Genomic DNA, 21,433 nt, shown 5'->3' on the forward strand with positions numbered 1-21,433 from the left:
GTAATAGAGAGTAATCTGGGTTCTGTATTGGCATGTTCTCTCTTGCAGAAGAAGCTCAGAAGGGATGCACTAACATCAGTGAATCTGAGCGAGGTGAGAATCTGGGCCAGGGCAGGTAATCTCCCCTGTGTGCGCAAATGTGGGGCAGTGAGAGGGGGCAACTTGGCCCTAATCACTGTTTAATCGAGTTTTGTTAATGTCTTTTATATTCATTAAACTTTAAACTGAATCTGTTTCTTTCTCAGTTTATTCTAATTTTTAAAGTATTGTTTAACCTCTGAGCATGTTGAAATGTGGTTATTTGACCCTGTGAGATAGCAGGGAGGGGGTTAAATCCTCCCTGCTTTAAAAACATGTGAAAATAAACTGTTGGGTGAATGGGCTAAGGGTTTTTATTGTTTAATTGGTTAATTGGTTTATTGTTTAGTTATCCCCTTCACCTGGTGGTAATTGTAAATTAGAGCCACGTGCAGGGTATTTAAGAGAGGCAGCCAGTCTGCTCAGGGCTGCTGTGAGAAGAGCCCGACTGTGTGAGTGAGCAGTCGTATTGCGGTATTGTGTGAGTTTGTGTTTTTGAGTGTTTGTGGCAGGTAAACGGCTTAGCCATCCTGCGTGACAGTTAGGATCTTGCATAGAGTGTTTAGTTAGTGCTCCGAAGGAGCTAGGTGTTTGTTTTGTTTTATTTTGCTTATTTTTGTTATTAAAGTTGCGCATCAGTGCTATTTTTCTTTCAAACTTGTGTGTGTATCGTGATTTTTTAGAATGGAAAAGAACCCAAGCGGGTCTGTTTGGTGTGCCGGCCGTCACAGACCCTAATTCACCACACCCCACTCTCTCTCTCCCCCCTCAATCAGAATCTGCAGCCCCTCGGTTCCAGTCTCATTTTCGGGGTCTGCTGGCGGGGTTCACTGTGCGGCGGGGTTGTGTGGAGCCCCACAGTGTGATCGAGTGTCTGTACGCCTGCCGTGAGGGGCTGGACTTTGGGGACCTCGAGTCGCTGGGGTCGGGCATGAAGGTGAGAAGCAGGAGCCACGTGGACACTGGAGCCATGAGGCAGACACTGCGGGGCAGTTTAATAACTCTGTCCCTCCCTATCTCTCTCCCCCTCTCCCCATCTCTCTCTCTCAGGTCCATGTTAATCCTACACAGTCCATGTTGATTCTTGAAGGCGATGACATTGAGAATTTCAATCGGGCGATTCAGCAGGTCACGTATCGGAACTCTCTGAGGTTCGCGACTCCTGGGGTCCGTCCACTAAGGATATCCACATCGCTCAGGTCAGCAACCTGCATACTACCTCACTCCCCACACCCTTCCTCCGCACACCCCTCCCCCTCACTCTCCACACCCCTGCCACTCTCCTCTCTCTCGTCTCTCTCCTCTCTGTATTGATGTAGCCTTTCTCCCTGTCTCTCCTAGGTGTTTCAGTGAGGAGGGTTGTGTTTCAATTCGTGATGTCGAGGGGTACCTGGTGGTCCTGCAGCCGGACGCCCCTCAGATCTTCCTCTCTGGGACGGCTCACTTCTCACGCCCTGCCTTTGAATTTGAGACCCCCCAGGGGGTGCCCCTCTTCTCTGAGTTGAGGATTACCTGTTCCCTGTCCCACTCCATCAACACAGCCAGCCAGAGCATGGAGGGCGGAGGTGAGAAACTGTGCCCTGTCTAGCTGTGCATGGCCCTAGGTGGTGACGATTAAGTGTGGGGTCCAGAACATCAAATTAATGCTACAGTAGGAAACTTATCTTAAAGTTAGTATATAGGTGTATCATATAATCATATGCACCTACAAACATTGATACAATAAATAATATGAATGATACTGAAAAATACTGTAATGCCCGACTATAAGTGGGTTCTGACAGGAGGCAAGAATAACCAGGCATAAATAAATAATAGTAATAGCAAACAAATCCCTCTTTGACACTTGACACGGATTGCAATGCCATTATTTACATTTATTTATTTATTTATTTAATTTTTACAAATCAACCCCTGGGCATTATCAAATCCCCATTTTTTCATTTTATGTTCTAAATTACATAAGAACATAAATTACAAAGACATTTTCCTAGCTTTAGCAGCAGTAAAGTCCTTTTATCAGATTTGAGTATTTTAAATTCTTGGCAACTTCCCTCTTGTTTGACAGTACGGCCAAATTTTACAAACTTTTGAGTCATCGTTGAGCGCAAGCACGTCTTGATATAAATGCACCCCATATCTAATCACACCGCTTGACGTGATTGAAAAGAAATCTCTCTCATCCATGTCAAGACTCATAGCAGCCTGTAATATTATTTAATGTTTTTCTTTTAACATGTTCTTAAATATACTTAAAAGGAGGGTATTTAGACGGGGGTAGATGTACATTAATTGTCATTATTATATGATTCCAGTTTCAAAATGATGAATGATATTAGAAACTTTATATTTGTACACTAATGTGGCACTGTGTCCCGTCCATGTTTGTGTTGTTGTGGTGTTAATGTTGGTGTACAGGTATTGGTACACGGGATATAAATGGGTCTGTGTAACATGAGTGATTTAAAATATATAGTTGTATTTAGCATGGGGATTGCACTTCATGTGCATTATAATAATATAATAATATCTTTACAGGGGTAGGCTGTGAGCTGTGCAAATATGCAGTGTCACTTACAATAGGACATTGATTTATGAAGGATGGAGCACAAGGAGGTTTGCTGACTTGCTCAGGTTCACATAGTGAGTCAGTCAGTGGCAGAGGTGGGATTTGAACCAGTGACCTTCTGGTTACATGCCCTGGACTTTAAACACTGGACCACACTGCCTTTAAAGTATGTAATAGTATGTGAGCATGGGATTGCACAAATTAGTTCACATGCTGGGATTCAAGTGAATAATTAATTAGTAGTTGAATCCCAGCACAAAAGTATATCTATAACAAAAACACTGTCAATGTAAAAAAAACAAGTTAGAAAAATGCAACAGCTGTTTAAAGTGGTGGTATCAAACACAAAAGCCCAAGTTAGGAGAAGCAGTTGGGGCAACCTTGTCAAACATCAAGCAAATATGCACAATTGGAAAGATGCTGGGCCCAAGATTCACACAATTGTTGCTTCTAAGCTGCATTTTTTGATCACTCCACTTTACATTGAAATGCTCATTCCATTATCAGCTGGGTTTAACCAGAATAAAGATGCTAAGACACAGACTGAAGTGTTCTTGGTTATCCTTGCAAGTACTACTACAGAGAGAAAGACAGACAGGGAATGGGAGAGGCGTCATCACAGGCGCAGACAAGTATGCTTTTTGGGAAGACACATGGACAACATGCAGGTAAGGCACAGGTAGATCAGTGCACACAGACATTTAGCCCATATGTACATGAATATGTAAGTAAGGTAAGTGTATGGGAAGTGACAGTTGATGGGACAGACATTGCAGATCCAGGGCTGGGGTGGGTTGTGCATTGTCAATGTCTTTTGTTGCTGATCTGACTTTTTAGCTGATAAGGGAATGGTCACAATCCCCTTGAAGTTGTACAGAGCATTTCAGTGAAAGAAGCCAAGTTATAGAAGCAACAAATGTGTGAATCTTGGGCCACAGCACCTTTCCAATTGTGCCTATTTGCTTGATGCTTAACAAGGTTGCCCCAATAGCTTCTCCTAACTTGGGCTTTTGTGTTTGATATCACCACTTTAAATGGCTGTTGCGTTTTTTTTTTTTACTTGTTTTTTTACATTGACAGTGTTTTTATTACAGATATCACTTCTTTTTTTACTTCATCAAATAATGAATAAAGCGAGGGAAAGATATTAGAGAATGTCTATATGTCTTCAAAAAAGGCCATATCCATGTCCTTTGCATTTGGTGGCCATGGTTTGACTTCAATGAATGCATCATTTGCATGCACCCATTTTCCAGTAGGACCTACAGCAAGAAGAGACACATAGTGTCCTGAAGTAACACCTTTTCCTTGGTGTATGATAATGGTAGATAATTGGTAATTCCTGTTGTCCACGTAATTTTGCTCTTCTGCACAGCAGTAAACTTGGCATTGTTTGCTTTGTAATGGTCCTGTCTGGTTTGGTTGCCCAAAGCATAAGTTTGCAATCATTCTTCCTGCTGACTGAATAAGTTCACATTTCATGATTGGAGAAGTTTTGCATTGCCTACATTTGCTACCAAGAATCGTTGCCCATTTGTCATTTCTATAAATTAGTTCTTCCAAACACATGGAATCTGTACCAGCAGGTACATGTAGAGGGTAAACATGCAACACCTGTCAGTTTGTTGAGCAGTAGTTACATCTAGAACATAGAATTTCGACTTATTGTGACTGAAGCCATGCGAGATACTTCAGGACAAATTTCAGACAATTTGGTGATAAACCCTGTGACACCTTGCTGCTCACCTCTATTGAAGGGTTCTCCTAAGAAGTGACAAATATCCACAGTAGTTAGGGATGCAGTGGATGGCAAGTGATCATAGTTGTGAACAAAGCTCCTGATAGCCTGTTGTTCACTGTATTTTAATGAATCCTTCAGCGGCTGCAAGTGAAGAAGGCACTGCAGTGTTACATTTGCATAACTGAGGTGAAATTCAGGTTGCTCAAGCCTCTGAATGGATGTGTAAGTGCAAGTGTTCTCTTAGAAGATTGAGACTTTTGCTGTTCCTGAACATTAGTGATGGCTCATTGAATGAAATGCATACGATCTTTTACCTTGTGTCCCTTCTGCTTGTTGGTATCCTTCAAGATTATCAACTTAGGGCAATAAATCCCTCTGAGCCTATTCTATCTACAACCGCAGTTTGAGGTACCTTAAATCAGGTGGGGTCAAAAAGTTGATAGGTGGACACCGCTTAAGGATGTAACTCTGTAGCTACAGTGAAACTTTGTCCATAGGAGGAGGTGGAGTTACCAAGATCCATCGTAACTGGCATTTGTGAATGGTGATTGCATGAGCACCAATGTCTGGGAACTGCTCTCGAACAATGTAGACTGTCCATGATTTCACACTTTGAGCGTAAACATTCAAAGGTACAGGTGACTCCATTGTTAAATTTGATGGTTATGGTTTTGACCATACTTTTGTTTTCAAGATAGTAGGAAACAGCTTGAAACTTCCTGCGGTAAAGTGACTGGTGATTGTGAACAGGTGTAGAGGTGATGCAGTGCAGGAGAAATCACAAATAATTGTAATCCGGTAGGAGAGTGGTTTTAATTGTAATCCGGACCTGGCGACCAAAAAATAAATCCCAGAAATACACAACGATGTGTATTGCACGGAGTAAACAGCAGGGTTACAGTCCCAAACAATAATCACAGATGTATCTGCCTCACAATAATACGGCACACGGTCCTGGGTGAGTGTGGTCGTGCTCGTGGTGGGTGATAAACAATGTTATTTCGTGTTAGCTGTCTGTTGATTCAGTAAACACAGACAGTTACTAACAGACAATACAAAAAATCATAACACTCACAAAGTTTGTATTATTTTACGTTCTCTTTTTATTTCTCTGGCAGTCACTACTGCAGCTCTCTCAGCCCTTCCAGGTTAAAGTTCAAACCCAAGCGAAGGAAGGAATCAGCGTTTCTCTGGCCCCTTTTATGCTACCCCGCATGGTCCCTTGGTAAACGATTCCAGCTGCATCTATAGCTTGCAGCTGCTACCTCGTTTACCTTCTGGGTCAATATGTTCCTGCAACAGAGTCTCGCTTCCATCTAGGCTGACCAACTTCACGACCTCGGAAACGAACTGTCAGGCCAGCCCGTCCAGATACATTTCCTTTCGCTATTTAGCACCCTCACAGGTCGAGAGGGAGATTTACAACCTGAACTCATTGTATTTCTGTTAAACTTCCCTTGCCCCATTGCCCTATTGATGAGACCAGTGGCAATGTCAATGTTCTTGCGAAGCACCAGTTTGCAGCCTATTTTGACTCATATGGTAGTTTCCAGTCCAGCTGTACGACTGCAGTCAGTCAGTCAGCCATGTAGGTGTTAATTTTTTTCAGCACATTTAACAAGTTGCTGAAAGTTACAAGGGCAGTCCACAGTCCATAAGATGAATGTCCTCTCCAGGCATACAATCAAGCACGGCAGTCTGGATCTGGTTACAGGCATCTACAGTAGGCATGGCGCAGGTTAAGCTTGCATCTTTGTCATCTAAGTCTTTCATGTGTTTGGTAATTAGTTTTTTGTAGCTGGAACTATCTCCTCTTTCCATAGGTATCAAGCATAAAGTCAGCAATCTGCAATCAGGTTGGTTGGTGGCTCCGAGTTGGGCGTGATTAAGGAGGTTATCAAAAGTTGTTTCTGGCGCATATTAAGTGTGAGTTGATCATATGCAAACAAATTCCACAGATCCACAGATCCCCTGGAGCCAGTTAGTTTGTGCAATTCCTCTTGAGTAACTGGCACATAAGGTGGATTCTGGTGGAATCCCCCAGAAGTAAGATGTTGATTTTTCCAAACCATTCATCATCTGTGTTAGCAGTCTGGAAAATCATACACACAGACAGAGATAGATGTACAATAAGGAAATCATGGATACCTCATCAATAATGAGGAGGGTCACATCTAGCATGTCTGTATGAAGGCATTGCAGTACCTCATCAGAGAGGTTATGATACATCAGTGTTTTTCCATGCTCTACTGGAAGCATTAGTAGTCTGTGAGTGGTCAATCCCATTGATATTGTAAGCTGCAACTCCAGTAAGGGTTGTGATTGCTACTTCTTTTCCCAGGCTTTGTTTCACCCATGCTGTGACAAGTCTGCCCTGTGCCTCCAGTGCCACTCACAAACATGCAGATGATGAGGGTGTTTCAGTTCTTTGTTGCAAAGTTTTGGCAATGTGGTCAAACACTCTGCTGATCTTTATTAAGGCGCTTGAGCATGTCTTCTACATTTTGTAGAAGAGGTTGTGCCACCATATCTGTGAATCCAGCCATTGCCTCTGCAGCCCGCAGAGGAGCAAAGTGAACTTGATTTTCAGGTCCTTCTGTTTCAAGCTCATTGTCCTCTTCAACCTCTATTTCCTTTTGTTTTATTTCCTCTACTAGTTGGTTTAACTTCTCATCAGCTGCAGCTATTTGTTATAGTTGGTCATGATAGGCCATAGCTTTTTGAAGGCTATCCCTACAAGCATGGAAGGCTTCCACATAGGAATGACACCTTTCAGGAAGAAGGTCTATTCTGTCTTTCCGTGGCTGGAAAAGTAGGAGAATAGCATAGAAGTAGTTCTCCGAGTAGTCTTGTACACTGTAATGGTAATGATTGATTAAGGGCATGCTTCTCTTTTTGATGTATCCCAAGGGAAACATTTTAGGCTTCTCTGTCAGCACATCATGCCATGCAATGAAATCATAGAAGCGCATGTCTTGAAGAGCCTCCGGGCGTTTTGGGTAGTATGAGAACCAGGAAGGAAAATAGATGTTGGTTGAGTCAGGATTTTCTTTTGCGAGCATGTGCCATAGAGAGGTAAGCTTTGGAGATTGTCTTCTGCTTCAAGTGCACCACATTCTCTGTTGGACAAGCTGCAGGGTGCAACATTTTACAGTCTGTTGGCCAGAGACTTGTTTGAGTTGATATCATTTATGATGCCAAGGGAAAACTCTTCTTTGAGAGGTATTTTGTGATGTAGCGGTTGAGGGCTCTAGATTGTTCACCAATGAACCGAATATCCATATTGCCTTCCCAAACTAGCAAAATGTCTGGATTGTAGTCATTGGTTCTGACTTCTGCACTTACCAATACTGTATTGGTATAAGAAAAGTGTATTTTTGTAATTTCAGATTTCAATCACTTAAAATATGCTAACGATAATGTAAACAACACTACAGACAGCGAGTCCCAAGCTTTAAATGTGTTACTGTTACTACATTAACACTTACCAGTGTTCAATGCAGTGTAAGCCATGCTTCAGGGCTAATGCACAAAGCCAGGCCCATGTCGGAGTCCCATCCCTGTACGGCCTGCACATAGTACTTACGGTACTTTGTGTGCTCGGTGAACGAGGTGCCATGTTGCCCTCTGCCTGTAGATGGTGCTCCACTGTAGGCTACGCGCTGCCCCGGTCGTGTGACTGCACGTAGTCCAGGCTGGACACCCCTGTCCAGTTACTACGCTGTGTTTACTTTTTTTCTGTGTAACAGCCTACATCGCTTTGCAATTTCAGTCTACTTAAAACCTTACAGCGCTTGCTGTTTTATGTTTTCCTCTGCTATTGCAGTTTAAAAAGAAAAAGAGATGCGTGATCCATTGGACAGTGGCTCTGCTGTGCCCCAGTGTAGAGTTGACTCTGCCCGCACTCTCGGTGCACTTAAAACATTTCAGTTCATCTGCGTTGCCGTGATGTCTGTTGTATTACCCTCACAGCTTGCTGTTGTGTACGTGGATGTGTGATTTTATTTCACTGCCTTGCAGTTTAGAAATAAAAAATAATACAAGCGCGATTCCTCCACAGGGACCCAGCACTGTTGCTTCCCGCTGTTGAGTTGCATAAGCTGGCTTTTTTCAGCCCGCATACTCGGCGCGCTGTTTACCCTCACAACTTGCTGTTGCCTGTGTATAAGTGTTTTTCTTTACTACCTTGCAGTTTAAAAAGAAAAAGTAATAGCAGCGTGATTCCTCTGCAGGGTCCCGCTGTTGAGTTGAATCAGCAGGATTATTCGGCCTGGCATGGTGAATGTGTTTCTCCCATAGCTGAATGTCTGTGTGTATAAGCCTGTATTTTTTCCTATTGCTGCCTTTGCAGTTAAAAAAGCAGTACACTTTTATTCCTGCCTAACATCCTTGAGACTGTGCTCCACTCTGGCATACACTATGCGCTGCCACGTTGTGTGAGTGTACGCGGTCCAGGACCAGGTTATCGCCACTCTGCACCATGGTGCAGCACCGTGCGCTCCCCTGTACCTCTCTCCTGATTGCCTACCGCAGCCACTCGAGCCTGTGTATCCACCCCGGTAACCCCGCTACCCCAGGTTGTGTTAAGGCTGAGCGCCTGCACGTCCTCCCCGGAGCTGACCTCGTCTGTACTGGTGGTCGCCTCGGATGTTACAGAAGCGGATTTCAGCTTTGCTGAGGAGGACCATGATGCGATTATGTCACAGCCTCATGGGAAAGTAGCTCCTTCCTTCAAAAGCAGCCCCTACCTCCCCTGACCATTACTTTGGACCAGCAGTTGAAGATTTGCTGCAGCGATCCCACCAAGAATGCAAGGCGTCTCGGCAGGTAGAGAACAAGACGCTGGCGTACACTGTACTCGCCATGCTGTCCAGCCGTGCGAATGGTTTATCACACTGGACCAAAGGAACACGGATCCCATGTTCCTATGGGTTCAGCGCACAGGAAGCATCTCCGCTCTGCCTTTCAGGGGAGCGTCCTAAGTTTTCCATGCTGTGATTTGGTCTCTCCCCGCACGTTTTCGAAGTGCATGAATGCCATCCTTGCTCCCTTGGGGCTGCATGTGATCAGGGTGATGAAATACCTGGACGACTGGTTGATCTGCCCAGTTGCAGGAAGGAGCAGTGGCCCACATAGCGATTTGCGATGAAGTATCTGTTTGAGGCTGGGTTTCACCCTCAACGAATCCAGAGCCAATTAATACAGTCTACTTGAGTATCCGGCTGGATTCCCTTACAATGCAAGCCTACCTGTTGGACAACAGAGTAGCTGCCATTTGCAACTGTCTGGCCCTGTTCAACAAGGGTTCACAGTACAATTGGTGTTGTGTTAAAAACTATTGGGTCTAATGGCCACGGCTTCATCACACACCCAACTAAGGTTACTCCACAAACGCCCAATCCAAGTTTGGCTCAGTGCCTTCGGCAGCACCCTAAGCGCGACAGACACTGTCGGCTGACCATGTCTCGCCTATGCTGGGAAGCTCTACACTGATGGAGGCAACCTTCTCACCTGAGCGAAGGCGCAAGGATAGGTGATACACAACCGTCAATTGGTGATGACAGATGCACCCAACTCTGGTTGGGGGGGGCAGTCTGGGCAGGTAGAGGAGTTTGTGAACCCTGGTCGGATCGTTGGACATCCCTGCACATAAATGCGTGGAGCTGAGAGCAGCCCACGAGTGGCCTAAAGCGTTTTTGTACGCTTTCCCACCTATACCTCTGCTCCCAGCTTTTCTCGAAAAAGTCAGGTTAGAGAAAGTGTCAGTTCTTCTAGTAGCCCCCAAATGACCCAGGTGAGTATGGCTTTTGACCCTGTGTCAGCTGTTGCATGGCCAACCCTGGGAGATTCCACTTCGTTGGATCTCCGCAGTCAGGCGAAAGATCCTTTTTTGGCACCCAGAACTGAGCAGGTTCCGGCCATGGGTCTGGCCCCAGAAAGAGACCACTGGCTAGTCCTAGGGCTATCTGATGCAGTTGTGGGAACAATGTAGAGTGCTAGGGCAGACTCCATTAGGTCTTTATATACCTATAAGTGGAAGTATTTTCAAGCTTGGTGTCTGGCTGGGAACCATGACCCCATTACTTGCCCTATGCCAGTCATTTTGCAGTTTCTGCAAGAACTGCTTGATGCTGGAAGGTCACCTTCCACCTTGAAGGTGTATTTAGCTGCTATCTCTGCTTCTCAGGCCCCCAGAGATTTTATGTTTCCTGGTGCGCATTTTTTGGCTACCTGTTACCTTAAAGGCGCACAGCGATTACGCCCCCGAATGAAGACTTAATATTGTACTAGAGGCTCTCACGAAGGCCCCGTTTGAGCCCTTACACTCCATAGAGCTGAAGTACCTGTCTATGAAGACCGACTTCCTCTTGGCTATCGCCTCCGCTAAGTGGGTCAGTGAGCTGCAGGCGCTGTCTGTGCACAGCTCCTGCATGGATATTTGGGAGGATGGCAGCAGGGTGTCGCTGCGCACCAACTCCGCTTTCCTTCCCAAGGTGATTACAGCCTTCCACATTAACCAGTCTGTAGAACTGGAGTCTTATCACCTGCCTCTGTTTGCTTCAACTGAGGATGAGAGATTGAATTTCCTCTGCCCAGTGCGGGCATTGAGAGGCTACGTGCATAGGACAAGAGCTCTGCGTCAAGCTGACGAGCTCTTTGTCTGTCACGGACAAGGGCCCTAGGGCAGCCCCTCTCTAAGCAGCGTCTGTCACAGTGGATTGTGGACACAGTCTCGACTGCATATAATGGTGCTGGCTTGCCCCCACCTGGTAGGTTAGCCACACACTTCACTACAGGGTTGGCATCTTGAGCCCTTTTCAAAGGTGTTTTGATGTCTGACATTTGTACTGCGTCTAGCTGGACTATGCCGCATACTTCTCCAGGTTCTACTGTATCAGACCCTGCCTTGCCTTCTGTAGGCACAAGGGTCCTTGAGGGTGTGAGTTCTCACCACTAACCTCTGGGTTAGTCAGTGTTGTGTGTCCCTCATATCCTACCGTTCCTTCTCCCTCATGACGGCTTTGGTATACATTATCCCATACCAATGTAAGTGGTGGTCGTCTTCGAATTGAAAGGGAACGCTAGGTTACTTACCAAAACCCTGGTTCCCTGAAAGAGAAAACTACCACCACCTATGAGGTTTCTTCAGTCGCCCTCACGGGTTTGATGTAAAAAGAGGAGGATCTTCCTGCGAGTGACGGTTTTATTCCCTCTGTAGGCAGGATCGAGTGCGTCATCACAGAAATGGGCCTTTCGGCAGCTCTGGTATAGAGAGCTCAGCATTACCTACCCGTAGGGCAGGAGTATCCCATACCAATGTAAGCGGTGGTCGTCTTCTCTTTCAGGGAACCAGGGTTACGGAAAAGTAACCAAACATTTATTAGTTTTAAAATGTTTAGTAAAACATGATCTATTGTTTGACCATGTTAGTTAAATCTCCACATTTTTGTAAAATGACTTTACACTTACTTTTAACCCTTTTGCGGTCCATTTATTCAGCGCCTGTCAGGCATGTCCGGTCCAGTTTATTTTCTCACATGCTGTTTATTTTACTCACGCCGTTTAAAAAAATTTTCCAAGTAAAACCGGTTTAAAGGGCATTGCAAAGTGACATCAGTACTGCATCTCCAGCCAAGCCCTACCCAGTGTTCACTGTATTTTTCACATACCTCTTTATAGACGTGCATACTGATAAATCCTCTCCTGATCACTCATTTTATCACCAAACTCCTCAATATTGCGATCCAAGTCATTATTTTATTACTATAACATCTCAAAAAGCTCTGCAAATGTCTGTGATATTCTTTGAGCGCTGGATGCGGAAGCAGCTGCCTCCTTTGTTTGTGGCTGCTTATCTCTGTGTGGTGCAGCTGCTAGGGCTATTGCTCACACACCCCTTTTTTCGGTTTCATTCAGCTTTTATTGGTGTCACTCAGCCATTGAATGGTTTTCTTGGCTTTTTCCGGAGAAAAAACGACTAGAGACCTGTGCTTTTATGACTTTTCAATGATGTCGGACCTGGCTAAAAATGCAACGCATATCAATGAATTCAAATTCAACTTCACAACCCGTGAAGAGGGAGAACACAAATGTAAAACACCATTAAGTGGGGTTGGCATTGCAAGGGAGATGAAGGGAGGTTTCACAGTTCCGATCGAGTAACTGTTTTCTAAGCATTATTTGTGAATGATTATTCACAATTGCTACATCCCAAAAACACAAAATGGACTTCCCTGCATTTTTTTAAATTATTCATAATTTAATCATAAAATCGCAATTTACAAGATTAAATACGCTACTATACTCCTCCTGTGCACCTCCGTAATAGGGTCTCACGACTGTGATACTGCATGCCGATTAGCTCAGTGGATATGTCAGATTTTGCTAAATTAGAAGCCTGGCGTATAGCAAGTTATTGCAAAAAATGATAATTTGAGTTGTATTTAATGTGGTGTATATAATGTTTTAAGGACAAAGGACAGTGAACATCAGAAAATAAGCACTGTGAGATGAATGATCCTGCTTTTTAGCTCGGTTGGTACGAATGGCGTATGCTGTGTTTTGCATCTAAACTCTTCATATATACAGTGCCGTGAAAAAGTATTTGCTCCCTGTCTGATTTTCTGCATTTTTGCATATTTCTGACACTGAATGTTATCAGCTCTTCAACCAAAATCTAATATTAGATAAAAGGGACCCTGCATGAACAAATAACACAACATTTTCATACTTATTTCATTAATTTTATCCATTTGGACAATATGGCTCTGACTGTGGTTTGGTCGAGCCCCAGAGCTTTGGAAATGGCTTTATAACCCTTTCCAGACAGATAGGTATAAACAACTTTTTTCCGGAGGTCTTCAGGAATTTCTTTTAATCGTGGCCTGATGTGCCTCTGGAATCTGTGTGCTGACAACTGTTACTCAGATTTATATTGGGCAGGGTTGGCCCAAATCAGGCCTGTTTGTTAACCAAAGTATTCAAACAGCTGACCCTAATTATCCTTTTAATTGGGTTGAGTTAACTAGGGGGGCAATAACTTTTTCACACTGAAGATTGCATGTTTGATTACCTTGCACATCAAACAAATGAAAGAAGCACCAAACTTTGGTGTCATTTTTTCTCTCAGACTCCCTCTATATACTACTACAACCTACAAAAAGATCTGACTAAATTCAATCTGAAAAATGTGCAAAAATGAGGAAATCAGACGGGAAAATACTTTTTCACGGCACTGTGTGTGTCTGTGTGTGTATATATATATGTAAAGCATATTTTTCTGACTTGCTATTTATTCATTTATGTATACATTTATAATATAAACATACATTTCTATATTTATTTATTTATAAATATATTTATTCCTCTATAAATGTTTAAATCCTATATTTCTAATAAATTATTCCTTTATTTTTAATTAAACGAGGACCTGCAGTTTATCAGAGATTTAGACAAGAAAGATACATGCCACTCTTGCTTGTGTACAATTCTATTCTATGGTATGTACCAAACGGGAAACTGGATATTTTCAAACAGGAAATAGAGCATTTCTATAATCGAGCAGAGCAGCTCAGTGGCTGAGCTGTTCTGGCCGATAAGGCCGTGTGCTCTTCAAGGGCATCATGTTGCAAGTTCAAATATTTTATTATTTTTTTGTGTGATATGTGCTGTTTTAAAACATAATTAAATTGTTTAATATAAATGGTGTGGATATCATTTAGCTTTTCTGTATGAAAAGTTGCTACACAACTACACAGCTAAAAAACTAAAATGTAAGAAACGGAAGAGGAAGAAGGAGAACAATTTTACCTTAGTTTGACGACTTCTGTCTCATTTTGTATAAGAGGTATTGTCATGGGGTGCCAGCCTGCCTCTATAATTTGTGTTAGTGGTATCATTTTTACTGTTTTCATTATGATTTTCATTATAATTCTTGTTTGTTTGGATCAGCAGGGAGGGAGTTAAATTCCTCCCTGCAAAATACATGTGAGAATGTATCAGACCTTAAAAGCCAGGTGGAATTGTTTTCTGGAGTGAGTGAGTGAGTGAGTGAGTGTTGCCATCATATATATAAATATAAATACTTGTTTAATTTGATTCATTTTGTTTGAAACCTTTTGTTTGGTCCTCGTGCCTTTTTATTTTGTGTTTTGGTTAATTAAAGAATTTTGTTTCACTGCATTTGCGACGATCCTGCCACAAGTGGTGTCAGAGTGGGATAGCTCCCACTGGACACTCAGAGCAGAAGTGCAGTTTTTTTTGTTTGTTTTGTTTTGGGGAAAAAATAAAAAATGGGCAAGAAGAGCAGGCAGTGGTAGCAGCAACAGCAGCAGCAGAAGCTGCAACAGCAACAGCTGGAGGACCCCGCCAGCTTGTTCCCTTGGTGCTCCTGGTGCGGGAAGGAAGACCACCGCTGGCAGGCATGTCCAGAGGGACCACCGGCTGACTGGTGTGGTCGCTGCGAGGAGGACTGGGCAGGATGCCCCTATACGCCGGCCCAGGCATCAGCAGCAACACTGGTAGCTCTTGTGCCACCAGGTTCACTCTCGAAATCTGGAGCTGCCATCCTGCGAGTCAGAGGAGGTGGAGCTGCTGTCTCCAGAGCCAGAAGGGGAGGAGCCGAAGCTGCAGTCTCCAGAGCCGGAAAGGGAGGAGCCATTGTCTCCAGTGCTGGAAGGGGAGGATTTACAGGCTCAACCCCCTGGAAGGATGGAAGGACAGCCCTCCATTTCTGTCAGAGGAGCCAGCAGCGCCATCAGTCCTACCCCTGCTGTCAGAGGAGCCAGCAGTGCCACCAGCCCTACTCCTGATGTTGGAGGAACCGGCAGCAGCAACAGCCCTGCTGCTAGAGGGATTTCTATACCTGCCTCTACCACCAGAGGAGCTGGAGCTGCCTCCACTGGCCTACAGTGAGAAGGAACTCTGGCCACTGCCACTCTTTCCAGAGGTTCCTGCGCTGTTGGTTATGCTAGCACCGCCCGGGGATTTCTGTATTGGATCACCTGAGGATGCTGGTGCACCATCACCTGGGGGTCATTTGTTGTTGACCTCTGGGGAGTTGCTGGAGGAGCAAGCCGGAGGAACCGGCAGCAACACTAGCACCACCACCCAAGGATGCCTGCCTCGCTTCACCCAAGGATGCCTGCTTCGCTTCACCCAAGGATGCCTGCTTTGCTCCGCCCAAGTATGCCTGCCTGGCATTGCCTGGGGTTGCCTGCTGCTCCGCATTGGTCCCAGACTCCCAGGCTCCATGTCTGGGCCTTTGGTCACTGGGCCTGACTCTACCACCAGGCATAGGAGGTCGTCTGGCCCTGGTTGCCCAGACATCGCTGCACGGTCTCCTGGGCTCGCATCTCTGCCTGGGGCTTTAGCCGACGCCACATCCAAGGCACCTGTGTCCCCTGTCGCCAGGTCTCAAGTCCGCCAAGAGTGCACCGGTCTATGAACTGACCCTCTCTCAGCAATGGGAGAAGGAGGACCTCCCACCTTGGCCGTACCCATGGACCGCTTGCTTCCCCTTTTCTGGGAATTGATTTCATGAGTCTTCCTCTCCTTTTTCAAATCAATGAACTCACTACACTGAAAGAATCTAGTCACCACAACAACATAGGAGGCTTGTTAGGGAGCTGACATCATTTCCTTGTGGCTTTTGCTAGTGCATTGCTGCCACACTTGAACACCTCATTGGTTAAAATAAAAACTGCTTCAGCAAGCAGATATTTAATTTGCTTTGTGTTATTGTGCAATACATTTGTATATGATAACAGTACAATATTAATGCATTGTTTTTAATTGTTTTGTATGTTGTTGTTTGTGACGTGCAGTACGAAATAAAATGAACAGTAAGTGCATATGTATATTGCAGCTAATGTATACGCAGTTACAGTAAAAATGGGGAGCCAACTCCAGGACTGCAGTATGTCTGAATCCGCAGTATAGTGAGGGACGATATAACCAGTGGTGTGTGTGTGTGTCTATATATATATATATATATATATATATATATTACACACACAGTGGTTTGCAGAAGTATTCACCCCCTGCAAATTTTTCACATTTTGTTGACATACAAATAATGTGTGCACAGTTTTTTATTCAAAGCTGTAGTGGTTAAATTGAACCCTGTTATATGAGGAGGTTAAATGTCACCAAAACTTGCAAAGAAAATGTACAAAATGTAATTTACTGGTTACATAGTATTTGGCCCCTTAAGTCAGTACTTGGTAGAAGCACCTTTTGCAGCAATTACTTTTTGGATAGGTCTCTCCTAGTTTTGCAGAGTAGGATGGTGACATTTTTGCCCATTCTTCTCGGGAAAATTGCTCTAGTTTTGATAAGTTTGTTGGGGATTGTCGACGGACTGCAATCTTCAAGTCTTGCCATACATTTTTGATTGGATTCAAGTCAAGACTTTGACTGGGCCACCCAAGAACATTAATTCTCTTTTTGTTCAATCACTCCAGTGTGGCTTTGGCTTTGTGCTTTGGGTCATTGGCCTGCTGAAATGTGAATTTCCTCCCCAGTTTCAGAGTCTTGGCTGACTCAGACAGGTTTTCCTCAAGGTTTCGCCTGTATTTTGCACCATCCATTCTCCCCTCTATCCTGACAAGCTTCCCAGTTCCTGCTGAAGAGAAGCATCCCTATAACATGATGCTGCCACCACCTTGCTTGACAGTTGGGATGGTGTTGACTGGGTGATATGCAGTTTTGGGCTTGTGCCAAATGTAACACTTGGAATTTAGAGCGAAAAGTTCAATTTATGTTTCGTCTGACCACAAAACCTTTTTCCACATGTCTTCATTATCATCAACTTGGTTTTTCGCAAACTCCATACGTGCTTTAAGATGAGTTTTTTTGAGTAGTTGCTTCTTTCTTGCCAGCTTTGTGTAGGGACTGGCTTATTGTTGATGTGTGAACACTGATTCCCATCTCAGACACAAAACTTTGCAGATCTTTCACGGTCATTGTTGGCTTCAGAGTGACATCCCAAACCAGTTTGCTGCTTGCCCGGCTTCTCAGTTTGGGAGGATGACCTGATCTGGATAGTGTCTGGGTGGTATGATGCATCTTCCACTTCTTAATGATGGACTTCACTGTGCTGAGAGGGATAATCAGTGCCTTTTGAAATGTTCTTGTACCGTTCTCCTGTTCTGTGCCTCTCTACCACTACCTTTTTTGACTTGCTGAACAAAGATGTAATTGATAACTGTATAAAAGTGTGCTGCAACGTATTTCCTTCCACGTTCCCTCACAACGCAAGACACAAACCTCTGCTGTGTGTGTGGATGAGTGTGGGTGGGTCATGTGAGTAGTACAGACCCAATGAGAAACCATCATCCTTTATGGTTGCTAAGGATTAAAAATACAATAAATATGTCTACTGTCACCAGATTTTAATGTTGCTGGCACTATATGAAGTCAACCAAATGTGCACCCCTGAGCGTTTTTAGAATGCAGCACATTAAATCGTATGGCTGTCCGGTTGAGCATGGGGCCCCTTAAACAGTGTTGGCCCTAGGTGGCTGCCTCGCTCGCCTAGCCTTAAGGTTGAGCTTGGCCCTGTCATCTTGGATCTGATTCCTTATAGTTTATACAACAGGCTGGCTCCAAACAGAAGCCAGAATGGCACCAGTTTCATTACTTGTAAAACTGCTTATTTTTTATTTAGAACATAAGAACATAAGAAGTTTGCAAACGAGAGGAGGCCATTCGACCCATCTTGCTCGTTTGGTTGTTAGAAGTTGATTGATTCCAGAATCTTCTTGAAGGATCCCGGATGTCAGCGTCAGCAACATTACAGGGGAGTTGGTTCCAGACCCTCACAATTCTCGGTGTAAAAAAACGCCTCCTATTTTCTGTTCTGAATGCCCCTTTGTCTAATCTCCATTTGTGACCCCTGGTCCTTGTTTCTCGTTTTCAGGTCGAAAAAGGCCCTTGGGTCAACGTTGTCAATACCTTTTAGAATTTTGAATGCTTGAATCGGGTCGTTGCGTAGTCTTCTTTGTTCAAGACTGCTTTTTAGTTCTATGAGGAAAAGAAAAAGGAAAAGAAAACATACTGTGAATGTAATGCAATAATGTATCTATAGAAAGAAAAAGCTTTGTTAAATATCTTGGCATTGTCTTGGACGAAATATTGTCAGGGATTCTATGGCACATGAAATTATAAAGAAAAGTAACTCTCGTCTAAAAATGTTATTAGGCAAGCTGTTTTTTTTAATGGGAAAATTAAGAAAATGGTCTGTCAAGCTTTAATTCAATGCCATTTAGACTGTTATTGCTCATCTTGATATTCGGGCCTTCTCCATAAACTGGAGAATAAGTTATAAGTGGCGTAAAGTAATTTGTTTTATGAAAGGCAAGGACTCTAGATCACATATTGAACAGAAAGAATTAATTAGTATTGGACTTCTAATGTAACAACAGAGTCAATCAGTTAAAACTAAATCATGTTTTTAAAATTCATAAGAATTTATCAAGTAATTTAATACATAACAATTTTGAGAGTAGTAGAACAACATAGTTATTCTACTAAGATTAGTATTTATAACTGTATTGTGCCAATGTTAAATAGCTCAGCTATGAATACTTTTTACGTCACAGGCATACAGGTATGGAATTCACTTCCAAACCATATTAAAAGTTTGGACTGCATGAATGTTTTTAAGAAGGAGATAAAGACATTTTTGTGTAATTGGAAACTTCAGACGGAAGATAAAATGTCTTCCAGAATGCCCATGCGACCCATATTATAAGTCCCCTTTCAATATGTCATTTCTTTAATATATGTTTCCATTCCTTTCATTTTAACAGGACCCCAATGGAAATAACTCAGTTGACTTTTTGGGTCATCCTGGGTATTATTGACATGCAATCTATTTCTTTTTTATGGAGTTTATGTACATTTCTGGACTGTGTAGGAATTGTTTCATTGTTGATCTGTCTTATGTAGGTTTGATCTTTCTACATTGTATTCAATATTCTGTTTTCTTTTTATGAACAATGTATGTGACTTTTACCAAATAAAAACAAACAAACAAGAGGGGTTCAATATAGTGGCACTGAATATTCTAATTATTAGAGAATTTAACTATTAGTATTCACTACAGTATATTAGGGGTTCTCAACCAAGGGGCCAATCTGCAAACCACTGCGGCTCATGTGGCATAGTGCTCAAATTTAAAACAACATAACGTAAAATCTGCCTCTTCTGTAAGGGACAGGCGATGGAAACAGAGTGGCGCATCCAGTAAAGGCACTCCATGTAGAGTGCAGGATGCGCCCTATAGCCATCACATGTTCGAATCCAGGCTATGTCATTTGCTGACTATGACCGGGGGTTCCTAGGGGGTGGCACACAATTGGCCGAGCTCCACCAGGGTAGGGAGGGATTAGATCGGCAGTGCAATCCACGGTTCACTGCACACCAGCAACCCCTGTGGCTGATCTGCAGAGGAGCTATTCAGATCTGTGTTGTCCTCCGGCACTATAGGTCTGGTAGTTTCGCTGTGGATCCGTAGTGCGAAAAATGACAGATTGGTAGGAACATGTTTCAGAGGACGGGTGTTTCAGCTTTCGTTTCCCAAGTCACCGGGAGGTTGCAGCGGTGAACTAGTATAAAAATAATAATTGGGCATTCCAAATTGGGGATAAAATCGGGGTAAAAACCATTGGTGAAGACTAAATTAAAAAAAAAAAGGGGACAACAAACAAACCCCCCCTTCAAGCATGCTACACAGTGGAGGATGTAATGTGCCTGTGATTCAATCTCATGCTGCTTCCAGAGCGCATTCATTATGTTTCAGAGTGCAGCTTGTGGTCACGGAGTCTGTATTGTGTCTGTATAATGCCCCCAGCTCTCATGTCAGACGCGGTGGCACACACACTTGATGGCTGTGAGGTGTCTCCAGTGGGGGAGGAGTTGGACCTGCAGAGGGAGGAGCTTATTCTCGACCCCAAGTCCGTGAGCGAGAGAGGACTGGAACTGATCAATAATACGGCTTACATTGCAATATCAGGTAATCAATGATCAATAACATTGGCTGTAGTACTGTAGAAGCAATTACATATCCTTCATACATGTATCAGGGATTCTATAATTATTAAACTACATTTCCCAAAGTGCTTTTCACCAGTTTTCCTTCTGAGATGAGTGTGAATCTCCAGCAGTGCAGTGGGAGATGTAGTTTATGTGGTGGCTATTTCAAATGGACTTCACTGTCAACACAAGATTACTGTAATTTAACTTTTCTCTACTGTAAGTGGTATCAAGTCATAAATCTGGCTGAAGAATTAGGGTAGAATGTGTCCCTTCTCTCTTTCTCCTCTCAGGTTTGCAGTCGATCAGTTTCTCACTGTGTCTCTCTCTCTCAGGTGTGGAGTCAATCTCAGTGTACGAGGATCTCTTGCGATCGCTGCGTTATCGGATCTCTGTCGGCGCCATGCTGTACGAGAGGAAGTTCCGGCTATCCTGCACAGAGATGAACGGACACTATGCCAGCAATGAGTTCACAGTGGAGGTGAGACTGCGCCATGGCAGAGAGGTAGCAAGAGGGAGTGTTCTCTAGTGTGTGTCTCTCTCTCTCTCTCTATACTCCCTCTCGCTATATATCAGCCACTGTTTCTCTTTCTCTGCCTCTCCCTTCTCTATCTATTGTGGATAGTGGGAGGGGTCAGCAGGGCTGGATTAACCTATATTCAAATTACGCTATAGTGCTGGGGCCCCTGCGAGGTCGCCGTTTGTTTGGGACATTTTTCAAAAACTGCATGTTGGCGGCCAACCTCGCATACACAGAGGAAGAGATGCGCACAGAAGCTTGCTTTTGGTCCACATTGTTCTATTATGACGGCTAGGCATTCCTTCTTGATTACATCGAACCTAGTCTCTGAGTCTCTCACGCAATCAGCTTCCTGCTAATGTACAATACCAAATGCTCCACGTCCTCTACCTCCTGGGAGAGCTCTGTCCCTAGTCCTCGTCGGAGGCATCAGGCTGTGTCGAGTGCCGTTCTTGTGCTCACACTGCATAATTATTTTAGTTTATTA

General features: G+C 43.8%; 1 protein-coding gene across 5 annotated transcripts in view; it reads left to right on the forward strand.

Annotated features, from left to right (window-relative positions):
- The window catches only part of LOC121296620 (calsyntenin-3-like), a 71,457-nt gene that overhangs the window by 38,530 nt on the left and 11,494 nt on the right, over positions 1-21,433 (forward strand). For all 5 annotated transcript variants that reach the window (XM_041222359.1, XM_041222356.1, XM_041222360.1 and 2 more), the window contains exons 12-17: positions 49-93; positions 855-1,015; positions 1,129-1,277; positions 1,420-1,643; positions 20,245-20,406; positions 20,762-20,907. In XM_041222359.1, coding sequence (XP_041078293.1) covers positions 49-93; positions 855-1,015; positions 1,129-1,277; positions 1,420-1,643; positions 20,245-20,406; positions 20,762-20,907 — 887 coding nt within the window. The remainder of the gene's footprint in view (positions 1-48; positions 94-854; positions 1,016-1,128; positions 1,278-1,419; positions 1,644-20,244; positions 20,407-20,761; positions 20,908-21,433) is intronic.

The sequence above is a fragment of the Polyodon spathula genome, chromosome 21, assembly GCF_017654505.1.
Source record: "Polyodon spathula isolate WHYD16114869_AA chromosome 21, ASM1765450v1, whole genome shotgun sequence".
Taxonomy (NCBI): Eukaryota; Metazoa; Chordata; class Actinopteri; order Acipenseriformes; family Polyodontidae; genus Polyodon; species Polyodon spathula.